This window comes from Megalobrama amblycephala, linkage group LG7, assembly GCF_018812025.1.
Source record: "Megalobrama amblycephala isolate DHTTF-2021 linkage group LG7, ASM1881202v1, whole genome shotgun sequence".
In the NCBI taxonomy this organism is placed as follows: Eukaryota; Metazoa; Chordata; class Actinopteri; order Cypriniformes; family Xenocyprididae; genus Megalobrama; species Megalobrama amblycephala.
Window position 1 is genome coordinate 40,793,298 of NC_063050.1, and position 20,132 is coordinate 40,813,429.

General features: G+C 37.1%; 1 protein-coding gene across 11 annotated transcripts in view; it reads left to right on the forward strand.

Moving 5' to 3' along the window:
- fat1a (FAT atypical cadherin 1a) overlaps nt 1–20,132 on the forward strand; it is a 95,567-nt gene that overhangs the window by 34,937 nt on the left and 40,498 nt on the right. For 10 of the 11 annotated variants that reach the window (XR_007185883.1, XR_007185881.1, XR_007185882.1 and 7 more), the window contains exons 4-7: nt 10,657–10,718; nt 16,685–17,014; nt 17,677–17,887; nt 19,507–19,646. Coding sequence is in view for 8 of the 11 variants with exons in the window: in XM_048197458.1 (XP_048053415.1) it covers nt 10,657–10,718; nt 16,685–17,014; nt 17,677–17,887; nt 19,507–19,646 (743 nt within the window). In the remaining 3 variants the exon portion in view is untranslated. Of the gene's footprint in view, nt 1–10,656; nt 10,719–16,684; nt 17,015–17,676; nt 17,888–18,292; nt 18,362–19,506; nt 19,647–20,132 lie in introns of all 11 variants that reach the window. The other variant, XM_048197463.1, reaches the window with a different exon arrangement.

Genomic DNA, 20,132 nt, shown 5'->3' on the forward strand with positions numbered 1-20,132 from the left:
TGTGTTTTGTGCTAGAGCTTCATTCACAGCCGCAGATTTGTTCAGCGAGTGTAGCTAAGGATAATGACATGCACTGCAGGTGAACGGATTGTTCCAGTCTTTGAGTCAGGTCATGCAAAAGAACCCGAGTCTGGTTAACCTGCTCATACTGACCTCAATCCCTTGCTCACAGGACAGTTAAAGTGATAAAGTGAGTGTGTGGGTGTGATCTTGCATAAATATGATGTGAATGTACACACGTGTTCCTGCATAAGTGCACATGCAATAGCTTACACACTCCCTTTGCCCCTTCATTCTTTCACACCTTCATTTTCTCAATTTCTCTATTTCTTTAAGGTCTCTCCTAGTGGTCTTTGCTCTGTGTAAGGTGTGTGGGCGGTTCGCTAGCATCTCCATCTTTTCTTTTGCCCTCATGAAATGCTTTCTCTCAATGACTGCGCTACACTTTTTTGCTCGACTGTAAGAGAAATTCTTTCTGTGCTCTACCTGTCGGTGAAGAGAAATTAACCTATCTGCCTGAAAGCTTCTTTCAACCTGATTTTCGAAAGGACCCCACTGAGTTGGACTTCGAACGATGTGATAAAAGAAAAGGCTTTATGTGAGGGAGTGTATTTACACAGGAGAACGTGACTACTCATTTCTGGGAGCGGAAGCGCATGTGTAGAGAGAGAGGAGGATCAAATATCAGTATGATGTTCTTGTCGAAAGCATTTTCAGCTTAAAGGGATAGTTTGCCCAGAAAAGAAAATTGTCATCATTTACTCATCCTCACTCACTCATGTCATTTTAAACCTATATGACTTTCTATATACTGTGGAACATAAATATTTCGAGGCTTGTTTATACTTGTCAATGACAGATGACAGTAAGGTTTGGAACTTTGTCTTATGAAATTTTTGTCCTTTCAAATTCAGTTTGTCATCATGTCATATGTATTCATTACATTTCATTGTGATTAAAATTGCATATTATTTCACTCAGCAAACACATTTTAATAGACAATGTGTAAACAATTTTTTTTTTTTTTTTTTTTTTTTTTGTCAGCGGTATGTTAAAACTTGTTTATTTTCGTCTCGCATTTGCTATTGTGTGCAAAAAATGACAAACATTTTTGTCAGTAATTTTGTTGATTAACACTGATTGTCAGTTCAGCTCTGATAGCCTCGTGGGCAGCATGGCGACATATAGCACTGTTGCACTTCTGGCAACCCGAGTTCGAGTCCTGACTTGTGGACCTTTCCCCATCCCATCCCCCCTCTCTATTCCACTTTGCTTCCTGTCTGTATACTGTTGTATCTTAATGAAAAATGCCAAAAATAAACAACAACAACAAAAACACTAATTGTCAGTTACTCAGTAACTTATTCGCCAAAACCTATTTTTGCATTTTTGGTAACTGAAATAAAATATAAACATTGGATGGAAAAACTTAACTTTTAAAATATTTAAATGTTGCCTTGGCAACTAAAATAAGTTGAAATAAGTCGAAGTACTAAAATTAATAAAGGGTCATTCTACAGAAACGTCCACTTTTCTGTCCCTAGACTTTACAGAAATATTACACTTAAAAAACACTTTAGGATTACAATTTTTTTATATTTTAATATGAAACAATATGTTATTTGAACAATGAAACCTTGTTGAGCCATCAATGTGGCAATATTTGTTTTTTAATTAATTATAAAAATTCCAAGCGCCACAGAAGTGCTCGTCCCCACAGTCATGTACAGAGGGAAAGTGCTTTATTTTGAGCTCAAAAACAGGTTTTTCTACCATTTCAAATACAATAATGTATGCGTAACTATCAAATATATAATGTAAATGACATAAAAAAACCAAATGCTAAATAAATATTATAACATTTTTAATGAATGTAGTTGTCCCCTGGTGTTGTGTCACTGGTGTTACCTTTAACAAAAATCTCTTATTTTGAAAGAAAAAATCACACTGATGACATTACTTGACTTCCTTCTTTCTATTTCCTGAAGATCAATGAAGAAAGGCCAATGGAAAGTCCACTATCTCTTTTCAGTTATCAGATATTTTAATTATAAAATCATATTTTCATATGAAGCTTTTAGTTGAAGTCACTGGTGTGACCTACTTTATTGCTAGGGAATTTTAAAAAACTAGAATACAAATGGATTAAATTACTTGATTTAGTGAATATATCATAATTTACAACATGTGGATTGATTCCTTGCAGCAGCCATTTTGTAAAATGCATTTTTCATGAAAAATGTCACTGGTGTTACTGTCACTGGTGTTACCTTTTTATGAAAATATCACTGGTGGTACCGTCACTGGTGTTACCCGTTTTTAGATAAACTTTATTTAAAGCTATTCATTTAGTTATTTTGCATAAAAAAAGCACTAAGATTACATGATTCTAACTTTTCTTTCTCATTGTTAATCCTCCTTTGGTCAGATATGGCTAAATTAAGGGGATTTGGCTAAATTCAGTGCAGGGACTTTACAGACAGTTTTAAAATGTTGTTTATAATCTTTTACTGACTGCTTTCACTAAGTGTCAATGACAGTCTTTTATTGTACACCAAATGTAAAAATTTAGTCCAAACTACTTAATTATAGTTGAAAAATTAAGGATCTTTGGTCCTATGTATACGTCACTGGTGATTCATTGTGTCACTGGTGTTACTGTTTTTTGTCTGTCACATTAAATAAAATGTCATATGTGACATGATAATAATTTTACATTCATTGAATTCTGCTACACTCAAGAATTAAGATGTAAAGGATTGTATCATTACTTGTTTATTATTGTTTTTCAAATATTTTTATTGTTATAGCAAATACATGGTTGCGCAATTGAATTAACATCATTCAATCACACTTTTAACAAACCTGATTAAAATAAATAACACACAATCTCCTTATTTTTTGCATTATCATTATTATTCTGTAACTCTGACTGCATGTGCTGAAAAAAAATGAGAAATAATTTCATAAAAATGTTTAAAAATGCCAGAGAAGTAAGGTAACACCAGTGACAAAAAGAGGGGACATGCAGTTTTTAAATAAATGTACAAAAAAAATAAAAAATCATTAAGCTGTCATTTATGTGTATTCATAAAGTCCAAGTGTAATATAATAATGTGGTCTAAGTTTAAATGTTAAAAAAAGAAATACATTTTAAGACATTTTGTCATACCAAAAGTGGACGTTTCTGTAGAATGACCCTAAAACTGAAATAAAAATTAAAGTGATATAACTATGTAGAAAAGGTAATAAACATGACAAAAGCACAAAATCAAAACAAACTAAAATTAAAATATAAAAAATAAAAGCTAATTCAAAATAGTATTACTATTATAGTATATAAATAAAACTAAAATAAGACTGCACATGTTAATTTTGGCCCTTGGGTGTACAGGTAGTGTGAGAATTGGAATTATTTCTCTAGCTGGCAGGCACAAGCAGAAAGAATTGTGCTCAGTACAATGCTCAATGCTGACAGCTCGTGTTCTGGTGTACAAACCACACACACACACACTCTTCTGGAAATATCAGATCTCTGGTGTAATTCACGATATCTGCATTAGCTCTCTCTTTGTCCTCTTACCACAGTAGTTTAAGCTCACTGTACTGACAATATCAAGAGCACTGGCTGCTGGGATAGAAATCAACTCAGGTAATTAGAAGTCTACGAGCCACCTCTGTGCCTTTGAGCTCTGCTCTGCTTGTTTAATTGGAGTGAAAGGAGGATATAGCTGCAATGATTCACAAGACCTGCTTTCCTCTCCTCTCTCCTCTTGCCTCCTTTCCACCTTCCTATCAACTTTCAGTAAGGACCTGCTATTTTTTTAGATGAGAAAAAATAAGAAAAGGAAAAGAAAAAAATTGTGGGTTGTTATACAACAATGCCATGCACTCTTTTCAAAGGGTTCAACCCAAAGCAGGGGAAGCTTGAAAAGAAATGGATACTATGTCCAACGACTTCCTGTCGTTTCCTGCCTTTTAGGCTCCCACAGTTGGCACGAGGCACAAAGGGTTATTAAGAATGCAAAACCAAAGCGAGGTGCAGAGGGGAAAAAACACAAATCACTCCCCCTCCCTCTCACTCATTCCTGTGGATAAAGTTGCAGGGTTTTAGAGGCTTGCGAACATATCCACCGGCACACCTGTCCCTCTTGTTTACTGCTAACCTACGGATTTCGCACACCAGAAATCTTCCTGATATTCAACCCAGCTGAGCGAGTGAAAGTACATAAATGCGTTTGACCTGTGACAGAATCTTTACTCTGTTACACATACATATAATTAACAATGTGATTTGCCATTGTAATAGAAGCTTCATTAGTATATATAATAATATTATTAGTATTATGAGTATATTATTTTTTGTATAATATTAGTATAATAGTATTATTTTTTTCTCATTTTCCAGTTTAACATTCAGAGATTGTTGTAAGTCATTTAAAGGCTGACTTCCACTTTGGCACTTGATTGACCCATCATTTTAACTTCTGAATCAACCAATGGCGTGTTTGGGGTGGGACTGACTGCATGAACGCTAAAGTGCTGCGGAGATGATATAATGTCTTCATTATTTAATGTACGTGTAGGCTATGTTTGAATAAATATGTTATGAAAACAAGTTATTACAGTTTATTATCGTTTAAATGTTTGTATTTTACCAACAAACTGGAGTAGAAACAATTCTGTTATTAAAAAGGTGATATAAAAAACTGCCTAAAAAAAAATAAACTGCCCGGTTTTAGCTATTTGAGTGTTGATTATTAAGTAAGTTTGATTAATTAATTGATTTATTTATTATTTATTTTCAGTTTTCTGCCAAGTGCATTCTGAATTTTAATTTTTGGCCCAGAATTTTCATTTCAGTGCATCTCTATTATTGATGTATTTTATGTTGTAGAAGAAATGTAAAAATACCTTAAGCTTGTGTTAACCAAAGACCTTAATTCAGGTATTTAACCAAAAACCCAATAAAAAAACGTATTGACTTTGAGACAATGGAACTGGAAATTAAAAATTAAAAATTTTTAGGACTCATTCCTGAAGCACTCAATAGTCATTATTTTTGCAATTCCTTTTGGTGCCACTAGCGGTGCAGAAGCACCTTATGCTTAAAGGACGGGACACATACTTTTTGTGGTAGTGTGCCGTACATTGTGATGTAGAAAAAAAATCAATGCTGCAGTCTTAATGTGAACATGACCTTGCGCACACATGCTTGCACAGAGGCAGGAATGCAGTGATTTAGTGTAGTAAATCCAGGTCGTCCCCATGCATGAGTGAGCTGTGAGCTCTGGAATACTCAAATCAGAAAGAATGTTTTGAAAGAGACATTATCTGCCAGGGATTTGTCTCTTTATTCTTGTTCATTCTCTCTCTCTTCCTGACCCACACTCTAAAAGGCGTTAGTACACAGAATAGAGCGGAGGTCTGAAAGCTCAGTGTTGGTAATCTCAGTCAGACTCAGATAGGAATTTCCTACCATCAGCTTGCCCCATTTCCAGGGGCCTTTGGTTGCTAAATGCAGAGACTGAGCTGAAGTCACCGGATGAGACTGATGGGATTTATTCAGATGATGTCTGCTTTATCCACAAATGACACAAATGATTTTGAGAGGTCCTGTTTTGAGAAATGCCTTGAGATGTCAGAATTTAATTGAATCTACAGTTACAGAACACATATACATTTGAAAAAAATGTGTGTGTGTGTGTGTGTGTGTGTGTGTGTGTGTGTGTGTATATATATATGTATTGGGACACTGTACAAATTGTGAATAAAAACAGAATGCAATGATGTGGAAGTTTCAAATTTCAATATTTTATTTAGAATACAACATAGATGACATATCAAATGTTTAAACTGAGAAAATGTATTGTTTTAAGGGGGAAAAAAAAGTTGATTTTAAATTTCAGTCTACCAAGAGTAGTGCAAATTATTGTCTAGTTTAAAGGGTACATAACACACAGTTTCTGCAAATCTCATGTTAATCTTGAGTACCTAGAGTAGTATAGCATCCTTCATATCTCCGAAGAGTCTTTAGTTTTATCAGATTTATAAAAGACAGATACACTGTACCGAGTCTTTCCGAAAACAGCCAAGCTCCTGGAGGTGTGCCGTGGGTGTCTGCAAGCTATCGATGGTCAGCTAAACAAATGTATTTAAACAAACACAATACACCCTCGCATTATCCCTGGATAACTTTTGAATCACTATAATGAATATAGCGTATAGTGAATGATGAATAATGAATTTAGGAATTCACTACGTTCGTGTTGTTTACATTATATGCACTTAGGCGCCTATTGCCAACAAAACAGACATTTGATGCAGTTTTACTTGCCGCCTGCGGTTCCGACTCATGTCTTTTATTTTCATGGATCTTTTATTGCTGGGACCGCTCCATCTTTCAGTTTCAAACGATCTGTAAATCCAGCGTTGAACTGGGCCTTGTTTATAAAACCATAAGCGCCGATCCTGAGGGCTCGAGCAGCCACAGAAAAACATGAGATATTCTTCATTTATTTTAACCAATAAAAAATTGATTGCAACTATCAGACACAACTTTATCCTTATTTTTATAGTTAATTTAAAGCGGTTTCTATGGTTATTTTAATGACAAATATCGAGAGTGCATCAATGTAATGTGTGAGCACAAATCTCTCAGCTCCACTTAACGCTGGGTTCTTTGGGAAGCAAGGTTATCTTTCCCTCACAAACAAAAACACACTTCTTTGGTGACATCATTGATTTCATAGTCTAAAATTAAAGTAACAAATCTTTCTCGAGCAAGTCCTGTGCAGGGCTGCCGGCGACTTCTGTAAAGCCGAACGAAGCATGTTGATGGTCGTGCTCTTGCTTTTGCTCTGGTTAATGTTTGAACGCGCTCTTCCGGGAGAAGTGCCCGTACAAGGAATTCCGCCCTTTAAGATGTAATAAAGGGCCGTGCTCGAAAAAAAGCTGTCCGAAGTCTGTGAGAAATCTGAAGAGTATTTTCGGCACAGAAATATGTCCAACCCGTTTTTTGAAACTTTGGCCCTGTTTAGCATGAGAATCCAACTCTTTAAAGCAGAACTAAGTATCTTTTTTTTACCTTAATAAAAAGTTTTCGAAGTCCTTACGATTTTTAATTGACTTGTGGTGTGTTTGAGGCGAGCACTAACCCCATCTGGCACGTCTACGCCAGAATACAGCACTTGCAAGTTGAGCTGCATCGACCCGACACAATCTCGCCTCATGTTCACGTTCACGCGAGAATGACAAAATGTTTTACGGTAATTCAAAAACAATGTATATATTATGACTTTATAAGACAATTTCGAAAATTACCCACCTCCATCGAGTGTACTGTATTTGCAAATTACCCACCTCCTCTTTCTTGTACTATATTTGCAAAACTACTGCGCTGGTGAGCGTTGTAGTTGTTGTAGTCCAGAGCTGCGCTTGGAGTATTTACGACAGTGTGATTCACTGAAGGAAACTGTAGGGGGAGCTTTGCAAATCTTACTGAGTTCCGCTTTAACAGTGTAAATAAGTCAGAATGCATGATATAGCATTAGACACCCCCTTTAAGACATGCTTTTTTGGGCATTAAATATTGGCACAAATATCGGTAAATTGACTAGTGCAAACCTTAGTAAATAACCTTGCAAGGGAAACTGAAATGGAAACTGAAAGGGAAACTTCTACAAATGCCTGTGCAATAAGGTCATCCGCAAAAGTAACCGTGTCCATGCCTTTTCAGCGCTAATTTTTCACTGCATGTTTTTAGTAAATCCTGACAGTACTTTTTTTAATGCCAAAAGACAGTTCATGCTGGTGCAAGCTGTTAGGAAATCTGGCCCTTACTTGTGGAAAGAAAATGTATTAGTAGAATAATCTAAAATATTTCAACATTTGCATGTTTGTGACTTTTCTGAGCACATATTTGTGTGTGTAGTGTGGCTTTGATATGCTCTATTGAGTGTTCTGCAGGAGGTTAATGGTGTAAAACTAATGTGAGGCTTTTTCTGAGAGACACAAACCACGCAAACACTCCTTTCTCAACCTCAAGTGTTGCCCTTCTATCTCTCTCTCAGCTCTGAAATGGCTGCCATTCACACACACAGTTAGGGTGCATTTGGGAACATTGCCCGGGTCTGCCCACTGTAGAGCACATCTTTGTGTATGTGCTCATTTATCTATGTAGCTGTGGCACAGACTGTTTTGTGCTTGTTAGTAGGCCTTGAGAACGTTTTGTATGTACATTCATCTGCATGTGCGTTTTTTTTTTTTTTAAGTGTGTGTGCTTTAACATGTGTTTGAGACCCTTAATGAGGAATGTGGCACCTCAGTCTCAGATACGAGGTGTTGCATTCCTGCCTGCTAAATGATACCTCTTCTAAAGTCCATCAATAGCCTTCCGTCTGAGTGAGGGAGAGTTCAAGTGAGCCAGAGAGAGAAAATAGCCTGAGCAAAACAGAAGTGTTTTAGAGGAAAGAGTGTCATTTACCCAGGCACTTTGATGCTCTTTTTTGCTGTTTTCTTTCTGATTTTATCCTTTTTTTAATGTCAGTGTGGCAGCGCTATCATTATATGTGAGATTTCACTAAGGGTTTATTGTAGGAGTACAGTGGTAAGCAGAGAGGATTTTAGCTGAGGGTCACGCGCTTGCGCTCAGCGAAACAAGCGCAAGCTGTAAGTACCTTAGACTACAGAGACAGCTCAAATAATGAAATCTTTGGGTAAAATTGGGTAAATATCTTCTGATGGCTGATGAAAATGAGGTGCCTGCAAAGAGTACATAATTTATCCCAGTTTGCTGGTGTCTCCACCAGGCTTCTTAACTAGCTTAACTAGAGTTCCTTGGTCAACTAACTTTGCTGGAAGTACAATATTGGCTGACCAAACTAGCATTAACATCATAAACCAGCCTTTCTTTTTCTTTCTTTCTTTCTTTCTTTCTTTCTTTCTTTCTTTCTTTCTTTCTTTCTTTCTTTCTTTCTTTCTTTCTTTCTTCACATTTGCTCCCGCATCTCCCAGCTTCCTTCATGTTTTTCTTTTTCCAAAAATGGCTGAACTATAATTTTCTTTGGCTAGCTTAGCCCGCTTTGCAGGAGACCACTGTTTTGTTGGCCCAGGAAGAAATGGATTGTGGGTACGTACATGGGCGTCTTTTTAGCAGCATGTTCTTAAGGTCCATCCAGCAGACGTACACCTCAGCAGTATATGTATACGCTCACGTGGAACAATATCGCGGGGAAGGGGGTTCTTTTCAGCCAAGAGATTTGTTTTTCTTAATAGGCATCCCTCATATGCAATATATGTTCATGTGAACTTGTGAAATAGTATTTAATAGTGGAAAAAGAGTTATGTCTGCATTTTCTGAACACCAAAATCTTGGGAGACATTTAAAAGCTGTCTAACATAATAACTCAGCCACATATTGTTACTTTACAAAGCCTAACAGTGGGATATATATATATATATATATATATATATATATATATATATATATATATATATATATATATATATAGATAGATAGATAGATAGATATCTAGATATATATATATATATATATATATATATATATATATATATATAGATAGATAGATAGATAGATAGATAGATAGATAGATAGATAGATAGATAGATATAGATTGTAAAACCCTGCTAAATATGCCTATTTAATGTCCTTTTCCATTCTAGTCAATTTCTTTGTCTATAAATGGCATTGCCTTTAATATAACGTTTTAAAGTGTAGAGATTTTGAAGACTGCCCGCATTCAAAGTTTATTTTCATTCCCATGTATGACTGCGAAAGCTAAGGAGAGAGATGGTTAGCAACCTAACACAGTTTTGACCAGGAGCAGGAGGCGTGTTGTGGCCAGGCTATTTCTGCTGCCTGCATGTGCACCATTGATGGCTTCTGGTTTCGGAAATCCTTTTTCTGCACTAATCAGACGTGGTGCGGTCGGCAGGCGTCTCTCGTGTGGCCGGGGCTGGCAACGTCTGCCGCGTGCTCTGCCCCATCTAATGTACAATTATACTGACGGAGAAACACAAGTCTGCTTATTATCTGCAATTGAGACGCTCTTTACAGAAATGTGTGCTCATTTGCATTGTTGTTCGATCTGCCTGTCTGCCTGTTTATACAGGCTTCTCTGAGTTCGGCACCTGAATTCACTTCCAGTTGAATTTCCTTTTAGCTCTGATTCTATTTTGCTGTAATATAAAGCAAACCTCTTGAGAGGATTCTTCAAAAATCCACCACAGAAAAACATACACCTACTAACAGATCCACACACAGAGTAAATGCAGAGATGGTTACTTTGACATTTCACTCATCTTTTCAGTGCTTGAAGCGGTTTATAATGAGTGTTGTGTGTTTGGTTGAAGGTAGTGTGTGAGGTTTGTGTTGTCTGTTTTGTGTGAGTTTGTTTAAAGCATGGCTGTTTGTTCAGCTTTATAACAGTCCTGACACAGGAACAATGCCCTTTTCTGCAGTTAGAAGGGTAGGGGAGTTAAATAAATCAGACAAAACCTACCTTTAAGAAGATCCTCAGAGATACAATTGTATTATTAAAAAATTGTAGCTACATTTTTTTGTAGCCATTTTAGAATTTTGCCCTCACTTGGAAATTTTAATGGGGTTATTAAATTGTGTTCATGTGTTTGCAGGTTTGGTTACCACCACGTCTCGGAAGCTGGACAGAGAACAGCAGGATGAACATATTCTGGAGGTAAAAACACCTAGATACATCTGCTGATCACATGTTCTCAACACTGTTCTTAAGAGCAGATAATCGCAATCCTAGAAACGCATATTTCGAGAGGTCCTAAAAGGTTCCTTTTTTCTTCTAAGGGAATGTTCTGGGTTAAAGTTAAGCTATATATACAGCAACTGTGGTGTGCTGTTGATTACCTGTTGATTTTCTTTAAAACATGTACAAAAATGCTCTTTCAATTGAAGCCTAATGGCAACCGTTGCACATTTAACAAGCCTTTGTTCGTTTGTTACTGTTCAAAAGTTTGGGGTCAGTATGATTTTTGAAAGAAATCTTTTATAATCAACAAGGCTGCATTTTATTTATTTTTTTTTATAAAACAATACAGTAAAATGTATATTTTATTTTAAAATATGTATATTTTGTATTACCAATGTCTTTACTGTCACTTTTATTCAATTTAATGCATCCTTGCTGAATAAAATTATAAAAAAAAAAAAAAAAAACTGATCCCAAACGTTTGATCATTGGTTTATAATATAATATAATATGATGTAATGTAATTTTTAAGCAACTTTTACACATTTTTGTTCTTAACTTATTGTTGAACCCTGTTTAACATACAAAACTTTAACCTAGAATATTATTTTAAAGGGGTCTCCTTGGGAGCAAAGGAAAAAGCCTAATAAAGGGGAAATGATTAAAAAACTTCAGCCTTTAAAAAACTTAAAGGCACCATTCACCAAACTAAACTGTGTCCACGTGAACATACTGCAATCCCCCCCTCCATTCCTTCCAACGTGCTTCTGTGGGGATTTAGATATCCGGTGTGTGTGGAGGGTAGGTGTGTGTGTATATGCGTGTGGGGGTTTGCCTTTGTTCTCTCTCAGTGTACCGTCTCGGGATTAGGCAGGCCAGAACAGGAAGCGTCACCCTGCCCAGCCAAAGTTTATACTTGTGGATTTTAATTGAGCTGCAAGCTTCTCTCACTCGCTCTCTCTCCCTCTTTTTCTCAATAACTCTTTACCATCCTCTCCCTTCCTTCCCCAAAAACCAACCACAGTTTGCTGATACTTCAAGTTGTGCACAAAAGACTTCAGAGATTGATGCTACTTTAATTATCATTATAGATTGTGCAATTCAAGGCCTGTGGCATGTAGTTTAATTTGGCAAATTTGCACCAGCCCTTCCCAGTTCTTTCATGCCCATTTCTGTGACTTTAATTGTATTGTAAATGACAAGAGGGATGCGGACAGGAAATAAAACCAGGGAGGATGGTACACCCTGCAGCAAATGCTCATCCAGTGTCTGTCCTCCCTTCTTCTCTCCATGCCTCAGTGATGTGAAGAGCTCCTCTTGACTTCAAAGCAAAGCCTACTGACCGATAGACAGTAGGCTTGTAATTAGCTAATGCCAACAATTCAGCTAAATATTAGTAGTGCCAAGATCCCCTCAAGGTTAAATCTGTTCCACTGGTTTTTAATTAACTAAGCTTTTTATTTATTTAATTTTTTAAACTGTTGAGATTGGAGTTTGGCGGTGCGTGTAGTTTCATTCGACTTGGATGCCGTATATCAGCTGTCTTAACTGTAAGGAGCTGTAAAGAATGCTTTTCACCTAACATTGTCTGTTGCCCTTTTAATTGCACTTTTAAATAGAAAAGCAAGGTTGCATAAATTGGTGGCCAGCTCAGTCACATTTAAAGTCTGAAAATGGGTTTATCGAGTAAATACAAACACATATAACCACATTGGGAGAAATTTGAGCTATCTGCTTTTTGTAGCATCACAGATATAACTGAAGACAACAAAATATTACAGACTGTTTTAAACAGGCCTCTACAAGCTTTCTTGTTTGCGGTTGCCAGATGTCAAGATTTTAAATCGGAGGATACATTTTCTGCCTGGTGTACTTAAGAAAATGTGTTACTTGAGATATTCTGCTCAAATGAAAGTTTCATGCAGCCAGTCTGTACACTTGTTCTGTTTGCTGCGACCAAATCTGCGATCAAACCTTTTTAGTAATGAACTGTAATAAATCCAAACATGGATCTCGACTACATTGTTTGCGATTGTGGTTACAGAATAAATGTTCTTAGTCTTAAGCAACCTCTGTTGCGTATGACAATACAGAGTCTTTTTGCTGTTGTTTTAATAGAAAAAACATTAAAGGGATAGTTCACCCCAAAATGAAAATTGTCATCATTTACTTAAACTGTTGATGGGCCCCACTGGCTTCCATAGTGTTTTTTTTTTTCTTTCTTTTTTTTCCATACTATAGAAGTCATCACCAGTTTGGTTACCCATATTCTTCAAAATATCTTCGTTTGTGTTCATTAGAAGAAAGAAATTTATACAGGATTGTTGTATGTAACTGTTTGGTTACTATTAGGAATTTCACTGTTTAAGTTTCAAGTTTCTTGTTTCACCCATTTTCATTATGTAGACTAGAGAGTGTGTTAAATTATATTATAAATAGCTTATAATAAATCGGGAAACTAGGTGAGGTAAAACAAACCATGCATGTGAAAGTGCACTAATTCTGATGAAATGTAAAAAAAAAATTTCAAATGACAAATAATATTTCTTATAATTTTAAGCAAAATAATTGTGATTCTCAATTTAAACTTTATGCAGCATGGCAAAATTGTGACTAAGTTTTCATTGACTAAAACTAGACTAAAATGGCCAAACACAAACTGTTTTGTTCCAAAATCTATAGTTTTGTTGTTGTTGTTGTTCCAAAATCTATAGTTATAAAAATTTTAATGGTCTTAATAACATTGTTCAGACAAAATGCATCATGAAGCGATTTTGTAGGATTTCCCATTAAAAAATTCTTTCAGCCAATAGAATAATTTTTTTTTGGTCCTTGGCAGTCTCATCAGGCATACTGAATTGTTCATTACAGCCACACTAAATTTATCCTCTCTACAGCACTTCCTCTAAAAGAATATTAAAATAAAAAAAACTAAAAAAAAACTAGACAGACTGACTAGTCTGTTGGGTATCTGGCCCATGGAAACAGAAAGATTCTAATGTGATTTTTGGATACATTTCTCTTGTTTGAAGCAACTGTCTTCTTTGTTCAAACACCTTCTTGGACAGTTATGATCTCATGCTTAATTTGATTACCGCACTGCTTTAGACCGGCTGAGGGAAAGGCTAATAAACAAATGACCGTCAGTCCAGTCACTGTTCACACGCATTCTTCTGGATCCTGTTTCTCCTTTTTTTTTTCTTTTTTTTTTTCTCGCACTGCTCCGGTGGCCCACTGCAGTAGTCATGACAACTCTGGCAATTTGGGTTTTTGGCCGGTGTTTAGTCAGGGGTCCAGCAACAGGAAGTTCTTTATTGACATCTTTCCTCCAGGGGTCTTGTCTCACCCAGCCTCTCACCCAGGAGTCTGGCTGTCTCTCTCCCAGGGGCAGTGCAATCCTGCTGGGAACAACACTGCAGGGGACAGGGGAATGAGCTGGTGCTCAGGAGTTTGCTGAGGTTAGTTGGAGGCAGAAGATGCCTGGCGGGAGAGGGAGGGGCAGTTATACGGGGCCAGGCTGAGGGCATTTGAGAGTGTGTGTGTGTGTGAGATATATGGGAGAGAGCCCTGCAAACTTTCACACACACTTAAGAGCTGAGAAGGACGGTGTAAGGTGCAAATGTTCCTAAAGGGGGAAGGGAGGGAAATTTAAGAAAAAAAAGAACAGAGAGAGAGAGAGCTACTCTGGAACATGTTGAGGCATGCATAGCACATCAGATAGCCTGCCCTGTTGCTCTTTGAACTTCTAAAACCAAACAGGAAAGTATGCCCACGATACACTTAAGTTGATTTGCAAAGAAATTTAATTTATTTCTGGGAATTCACTCAGAATGACTGAGTATTTAGGGCGTTGCTTTGCCTGTTTTCCAGGCATGTGAATTGCGTTACTGCCTTGCCTGTGCTGAAAGCTCTGAACACATTTCTAATGTTCAAGATGCTTGTACCTATTACTGGTGATTCATTCCAATGACCTCTGAATCTGTTCACCTAAAAAAAACAAATCTGTTCAGATTTGTTATCTGATTCATTGACAGTCTATTTGGCAGGTTACATCTTTACACCAGTATGTGGAGACAATCCTTTTGTGTTATGAGTGAGTCATTGAATCATTCAATCAACAGATTCGCCTTTCATAGCTTTTAACAACAAACAACATGCCCATTTTTGTTCATTTGCATAAATGTCTTGTAAGACTGCAAATCTTGTTCAGGAGAGTTGTGCTTTAACTTTAAGCGATTTTTTTCACCCTGCAGATGATTTTACTCAGGCTAGCATCACAGAAATGGTAAAAATCTAGTTATATAATTGATTTTCAAAGCAGACATGATATTTTTTTTTTTTTTATTGAACTGGAAATTTAATTTCAACTGTCTGAAATCTTTCCAGTCGCTGGAAAAGGTTTTTAAAAAAGCAATACATTGCAGGCATACAAACAAGCTCAGCTTGGGAGAGAGGAATGTTGGAGCTGACCGAGTCCCTTGTCTTCCTATTCAATTAAATCTGTTTGGTCAAAACACTTGGACAGCACTGGACATCTTTGAAAACAAATATACAATATAGGTCTACTCGTTGTTCACACCAAAAGCACAGTTTTTACAGTGTTGAACAGTTGCTTTATATGTCTGTGCTGGCCTGTTATTAATCTGCTTCAGCCATAGAAAGCGGTAGTTTGTATTTTGCACTCAAAGATATACAAGTCTGCTGAGTTCATTAGCAGGAAATAGTGTGTATGTCTGCATCTCTGTGTGTGTTTGTATTCATCAGCTTATGCACCAGCGTACCATTAAGCTGCCTCAAATGGGCATTTTCCGAGATTAACTGAAGATATCCAGAGGAAATTAATGAGCTGGTTAACGGATACCAGCTGAGATTGGACACGCGTTCTGAGCTTGAGTATATGCTCAGCAAACCACCAGTGTCTGTTTAATGCCGCCGTCTCTGCTCATTTGGAAGAACTCCTGTACCTATTACTGTTCATATTGTTGACAAAAGTGCTTTGCTGTTAGAACTGGTATGAACTTTTTTTTGTCACTATAGTGTCCTCGCAGTACAATTGAACTAAATCGATCTAATGCCTTTTTGAATAATGTATGAAGTACTCATTTCTAGGTCTTTTAAAAACACAATTCGATTTGATGATAGGGTTAGCTTTGAGAAAAGTAAAAAGCACACTCATTTTGAGGCCATGTAGCCTGTTTGGCTATCCCATTCATGATGGTACTTTTCATCAGATGTCATAAAAGAGAAATTATGTAGGAAAAACGTCATCCCGCAATCACGCACCGAGTAATGCATAGCAGTCTGTTCTAACCCCCAGAAACCCTTCCCGCCTTTCTGCACGTCTCTGAAAAGATTGCTTGACAGCTAAGCGCTCAGGGAATTACTTCAATTTTGTCAGCCAATTGACTTAGATAGGAACACTTGCCCCTGTGTTCCGAACAGGAGATTTTTCTTTACCTCTGAACGACGATTGATTGAAGCGCTCGCTATAATGAAGGTTTTCAATCACTTGTGTCAGATATTCTTGAGTGTGTTCTATTATTGTCCTGTGCACCTCTTTTAGTACTGCTCGTTTTGTCACTCTAATTGAAAATGTTCATTATGACACCGCCTCTCTTGGGTTTTGGAGTTATTCAACATGAAAGGAAAGAAAACTAGAACTGAGTGAATGAATCTTTCCGCCCCCTCGATTACAGGATTTTTTTTATCAGCCCCCTGAAGCTTTCTATTCAAACAAAGCAAACTTTTAAAGGAATATGCAAAAGTACATATTTTCAAAACCAACTAGTCAGTGGGTTGCCTGAACGAGACAAATAATTGGTCTTAAGAATACACTCTATAATCTATCGATCCATCTATTGGTCCGTCTATCTGTCTATCCATCTATCTGTGATGAAAATGAGTTTGAGGGTACATTATAACTTCACAATCTTATGTTACAGATCACAGTGTCTGATCAGGGCATTCCTGTGAAGTCCACTACTGTTCGAGTCATTGTCAGAGTTCTGGATGAGAACGACAACAAACCACAGTTTATGGAGAAAGTCTACAAAATCAAACTCCCAGAGCGAGAAAGGCCAGAGAAAGAACGTGCGCTCAAGAGAGATCCTGTGTACCGCGTCATCGCCTCAGATCGAGACGAAGGGCCAAATGCTGAGATCTCCTACAGCATCGAGGACGGAGACGAACAGGGAAAGTTCTTCATTGAGCCCAAAACTGGCTTGGTTTCCTTTAAGAAGATTTCTTCTGCTGGAGATTATGATATCTTAACGGTGAGGACGTGCACTTTCTTTAGCACATATTCTGTTATTTGTATTAGCACGCTTGGAAACATTAGAAATGTGCAAATGACAAGATATGATAACGGCATCCTTTTATTGCAAATATATTTGCTTTCTATCTTGAGTTACAGCATTTAAGGAGGTCGTTATTAAGTCCTAGAAACCTGTGATCTCATATTTGACCGCACTACATTTTTCCTGAATGTCCCTCTGAAGTTTTACGAGCGCAAAGTGAACTTCCTGCCCGCCCATGTGGCCAGTGACATTTTTGCCAGACCTCCCATTGTTTCATTACCTAACATCTGTCGCTTTCCAAAGGTCTCAGTGACAGGTGTTCTGGTAACGTTCTGTCTTTCCCGCATTAAGTAGTATTCAGATAGTTGTATATCTCCTTTATCGAGCTTAAAGTCTGGAATACCACTAACGGGACACCAAACAGAATTGCAAAAATTATTATTGTTCCCATACATATGATTCCCAAACCCATAAATTTTACAATTTTTGAGATCAACACTTATTTTATGGCTTCAGTTGGCTTCCATATATTTGAAAACATTGCTGTTACATTAGTTATGGTAATAAAAAACAGTTATTTACATAGTAGTTTTAATCTTTGATTTGACACATGGCTTTATTCAACATTTATTCATCAGATTAAAGCAGTGGATAATGGCCGACCCCAGAAATCGTCCACCTGCCGTCTACACATCGAATGGATCCCCAAGCCGGAGCCGAGCACAGTCCCTCTGGCATTTGACGAGCCGTTTTACTCCTTTTCTGTCATGGAGAGTGACCCAGTGGCACACATGGTCGGGGTCATCACCATGGATTCTGTTGACACACCGGTCTGGTTTGAAATAACAGGTACGGTGGAGGTAAATCTCCTGAGTTTGTTGTGTGTGCTTGTTTGACAGCCTTTACATGCTAAAGCTTGTATCCTAATAAGTGTCTTTGTTATTACACACATTTGTTACAAACTGAAATGATTAAATCTTCTAATGAGACTCTCTAGATGAAGTTTCTTTGCATGAATTAACTTCTATCTTTGTGTCTATCTTCTCAATAGAACTGGCATAATATGAGTTAATAGTTAGCATCCTCTTCCTGTCCCTTTATCTTTTAACCAATCTATCACTGACAATCTTTACTTTCTCTCTCTTTTCTACTTGTTCTCCTTCTTTATTTTGGAATGGTTTGGTTTCTTCTGCTTCTCTCCTCCTGCTTTCCTCCTCTTGTTTGTCTCCTTGCTCCTCTTCTTGGCTTTGGAAGAGGACATAGCGGCTAAAGAACTGTTTTACATCGTTCAGATGGCTTGCGACCTGAACTGCACTGCAGAAGGTATCTGCCGCAGATCTCCTAATACTACTATGTGTGGCCAATTATGAGATCTGTCATGTGCTTTTGTACTCATGCTGTTGTGATTGTTTCACATTGGTTGCACCAGGTCCCAAGTTTTGATTCTTTCTCACTAAGGGCTTACAGGCTGGCAATGAGAGAGTTACATTTAGATCATTAAATCAAAATTAGTTGTCTCTGTCCACCCTATGAGATTGTCTTAGTATTGCATACATAAAGCGTAGCTTATTTTCTTTGCCAGCCTGTGCACTTAGTGTTGTTCACTTTGAAGGTCCAGTGCTCTCATTTTCTTTCATGTATGGTGTTTTTATTATTGTTAAATTTATGTTTGGTCATATAATCAGAAAATAAATATATACTGCTGGTGAGTCAGTGGCTGCTGGTAAGATCAAAAGAGCAGGATTACAAATTAATGATATCAAATGAATGTTTACTCAAAATTCACATATATTATCCTTCGGCAAAGCTTTTAAAATGACAAGTAAAGAATTTTTAAAAAACAATTCTTAGATTTTCGTTGTGACAGTTCCAAAATCTGTCCATAGACAGTTAATCAACGAAGCAGAATGGTTATTTCAAAATACATTAAAAAATAAATTTTCACATACAATGACTTTTGAGTACACCTTCTTCAAGGAACAAGCTTTTCTGTACATTTCAAAATAAATTTATAAAGAAATTATATAAAGAAATTAAAGGAGCACTTCATTATATAAAGAAAATCCTCATTAAATGAATATAATTGTTGAAAAAAGTAGTTTGGAATACTTTATTATTATTTCTTTAAAAAAATCAGCAAACCTGCTACACTACCTATTGATGATATAAAAATTTTTTCCTAATTTTTATTTTGGACACTCTTATTATTTACTCTCATTAATCCATATTTTTAATAGTATGTGTATATTATATATTTTGGCTTTTGACGCACTGATGCGCGGATATGGTAGATAGCGATTATTGTGGTTTACACAAAAAGTGTGAAACAGTTGCAGCAAAGCCACAAACGTGACACTCTGACTTTTGCCACCTGTGCAGTTCTCCTTCTCTCTCAACTGCCTAACTTGTTATGATGGCCGTCTAATTTCCTGTCCATTTTGGTTGTGGTGAAAACCTCCTCTCAACAGGTGGTAATTCTGACAGTCGATTTGAGGTGGGGAAGGCGAGTGGGACGGTGATTGTGGCCCAAGCGCTGGACGCAGAGCAGAAATCCCATTACAACCTGACGGTGGACGCAACAGATGGCACCAGATCTGTCAGCACGCAGGTAATTGAATTGCTAATGAAGTGTTTATGGAAGCTGAGCATTGTGCTCTTACCATAGAGGCCTGGGCTTCTTTTTTGAGATCACTATGAGGGGCAAAAAAATTTTGTGCATGTACATTTTACCGGTGGCAAGGAAGGAAATGCAACCCAAGCATTTCTAACTTTCCAAATTGAGTTTTCTTCTTTTGGCTGCATTGGCACTATAGGTCCCAAAGGTCTTTTCTGTATAAGCTCATATCAGCCTTCAAGATTACAAAAAGGAGCACAGCATCTTGCTATTGATGTGGATGTCGATAGGTTTAGTGAAAGCACAAAATACAGTAATTAAACCTGATTCAAATACATGTTTTGCAGTGATTGTAGAGATATATTTATAGATATGCTTTGTAAAGGTTCAGTGCAGGCCAAGGCATACGGTTTTTTCTTGGAAAAAGGGTTGAAATACCAGGCATTGGACAATTTCTCTAGTTAGAATCAGGTCAGATAT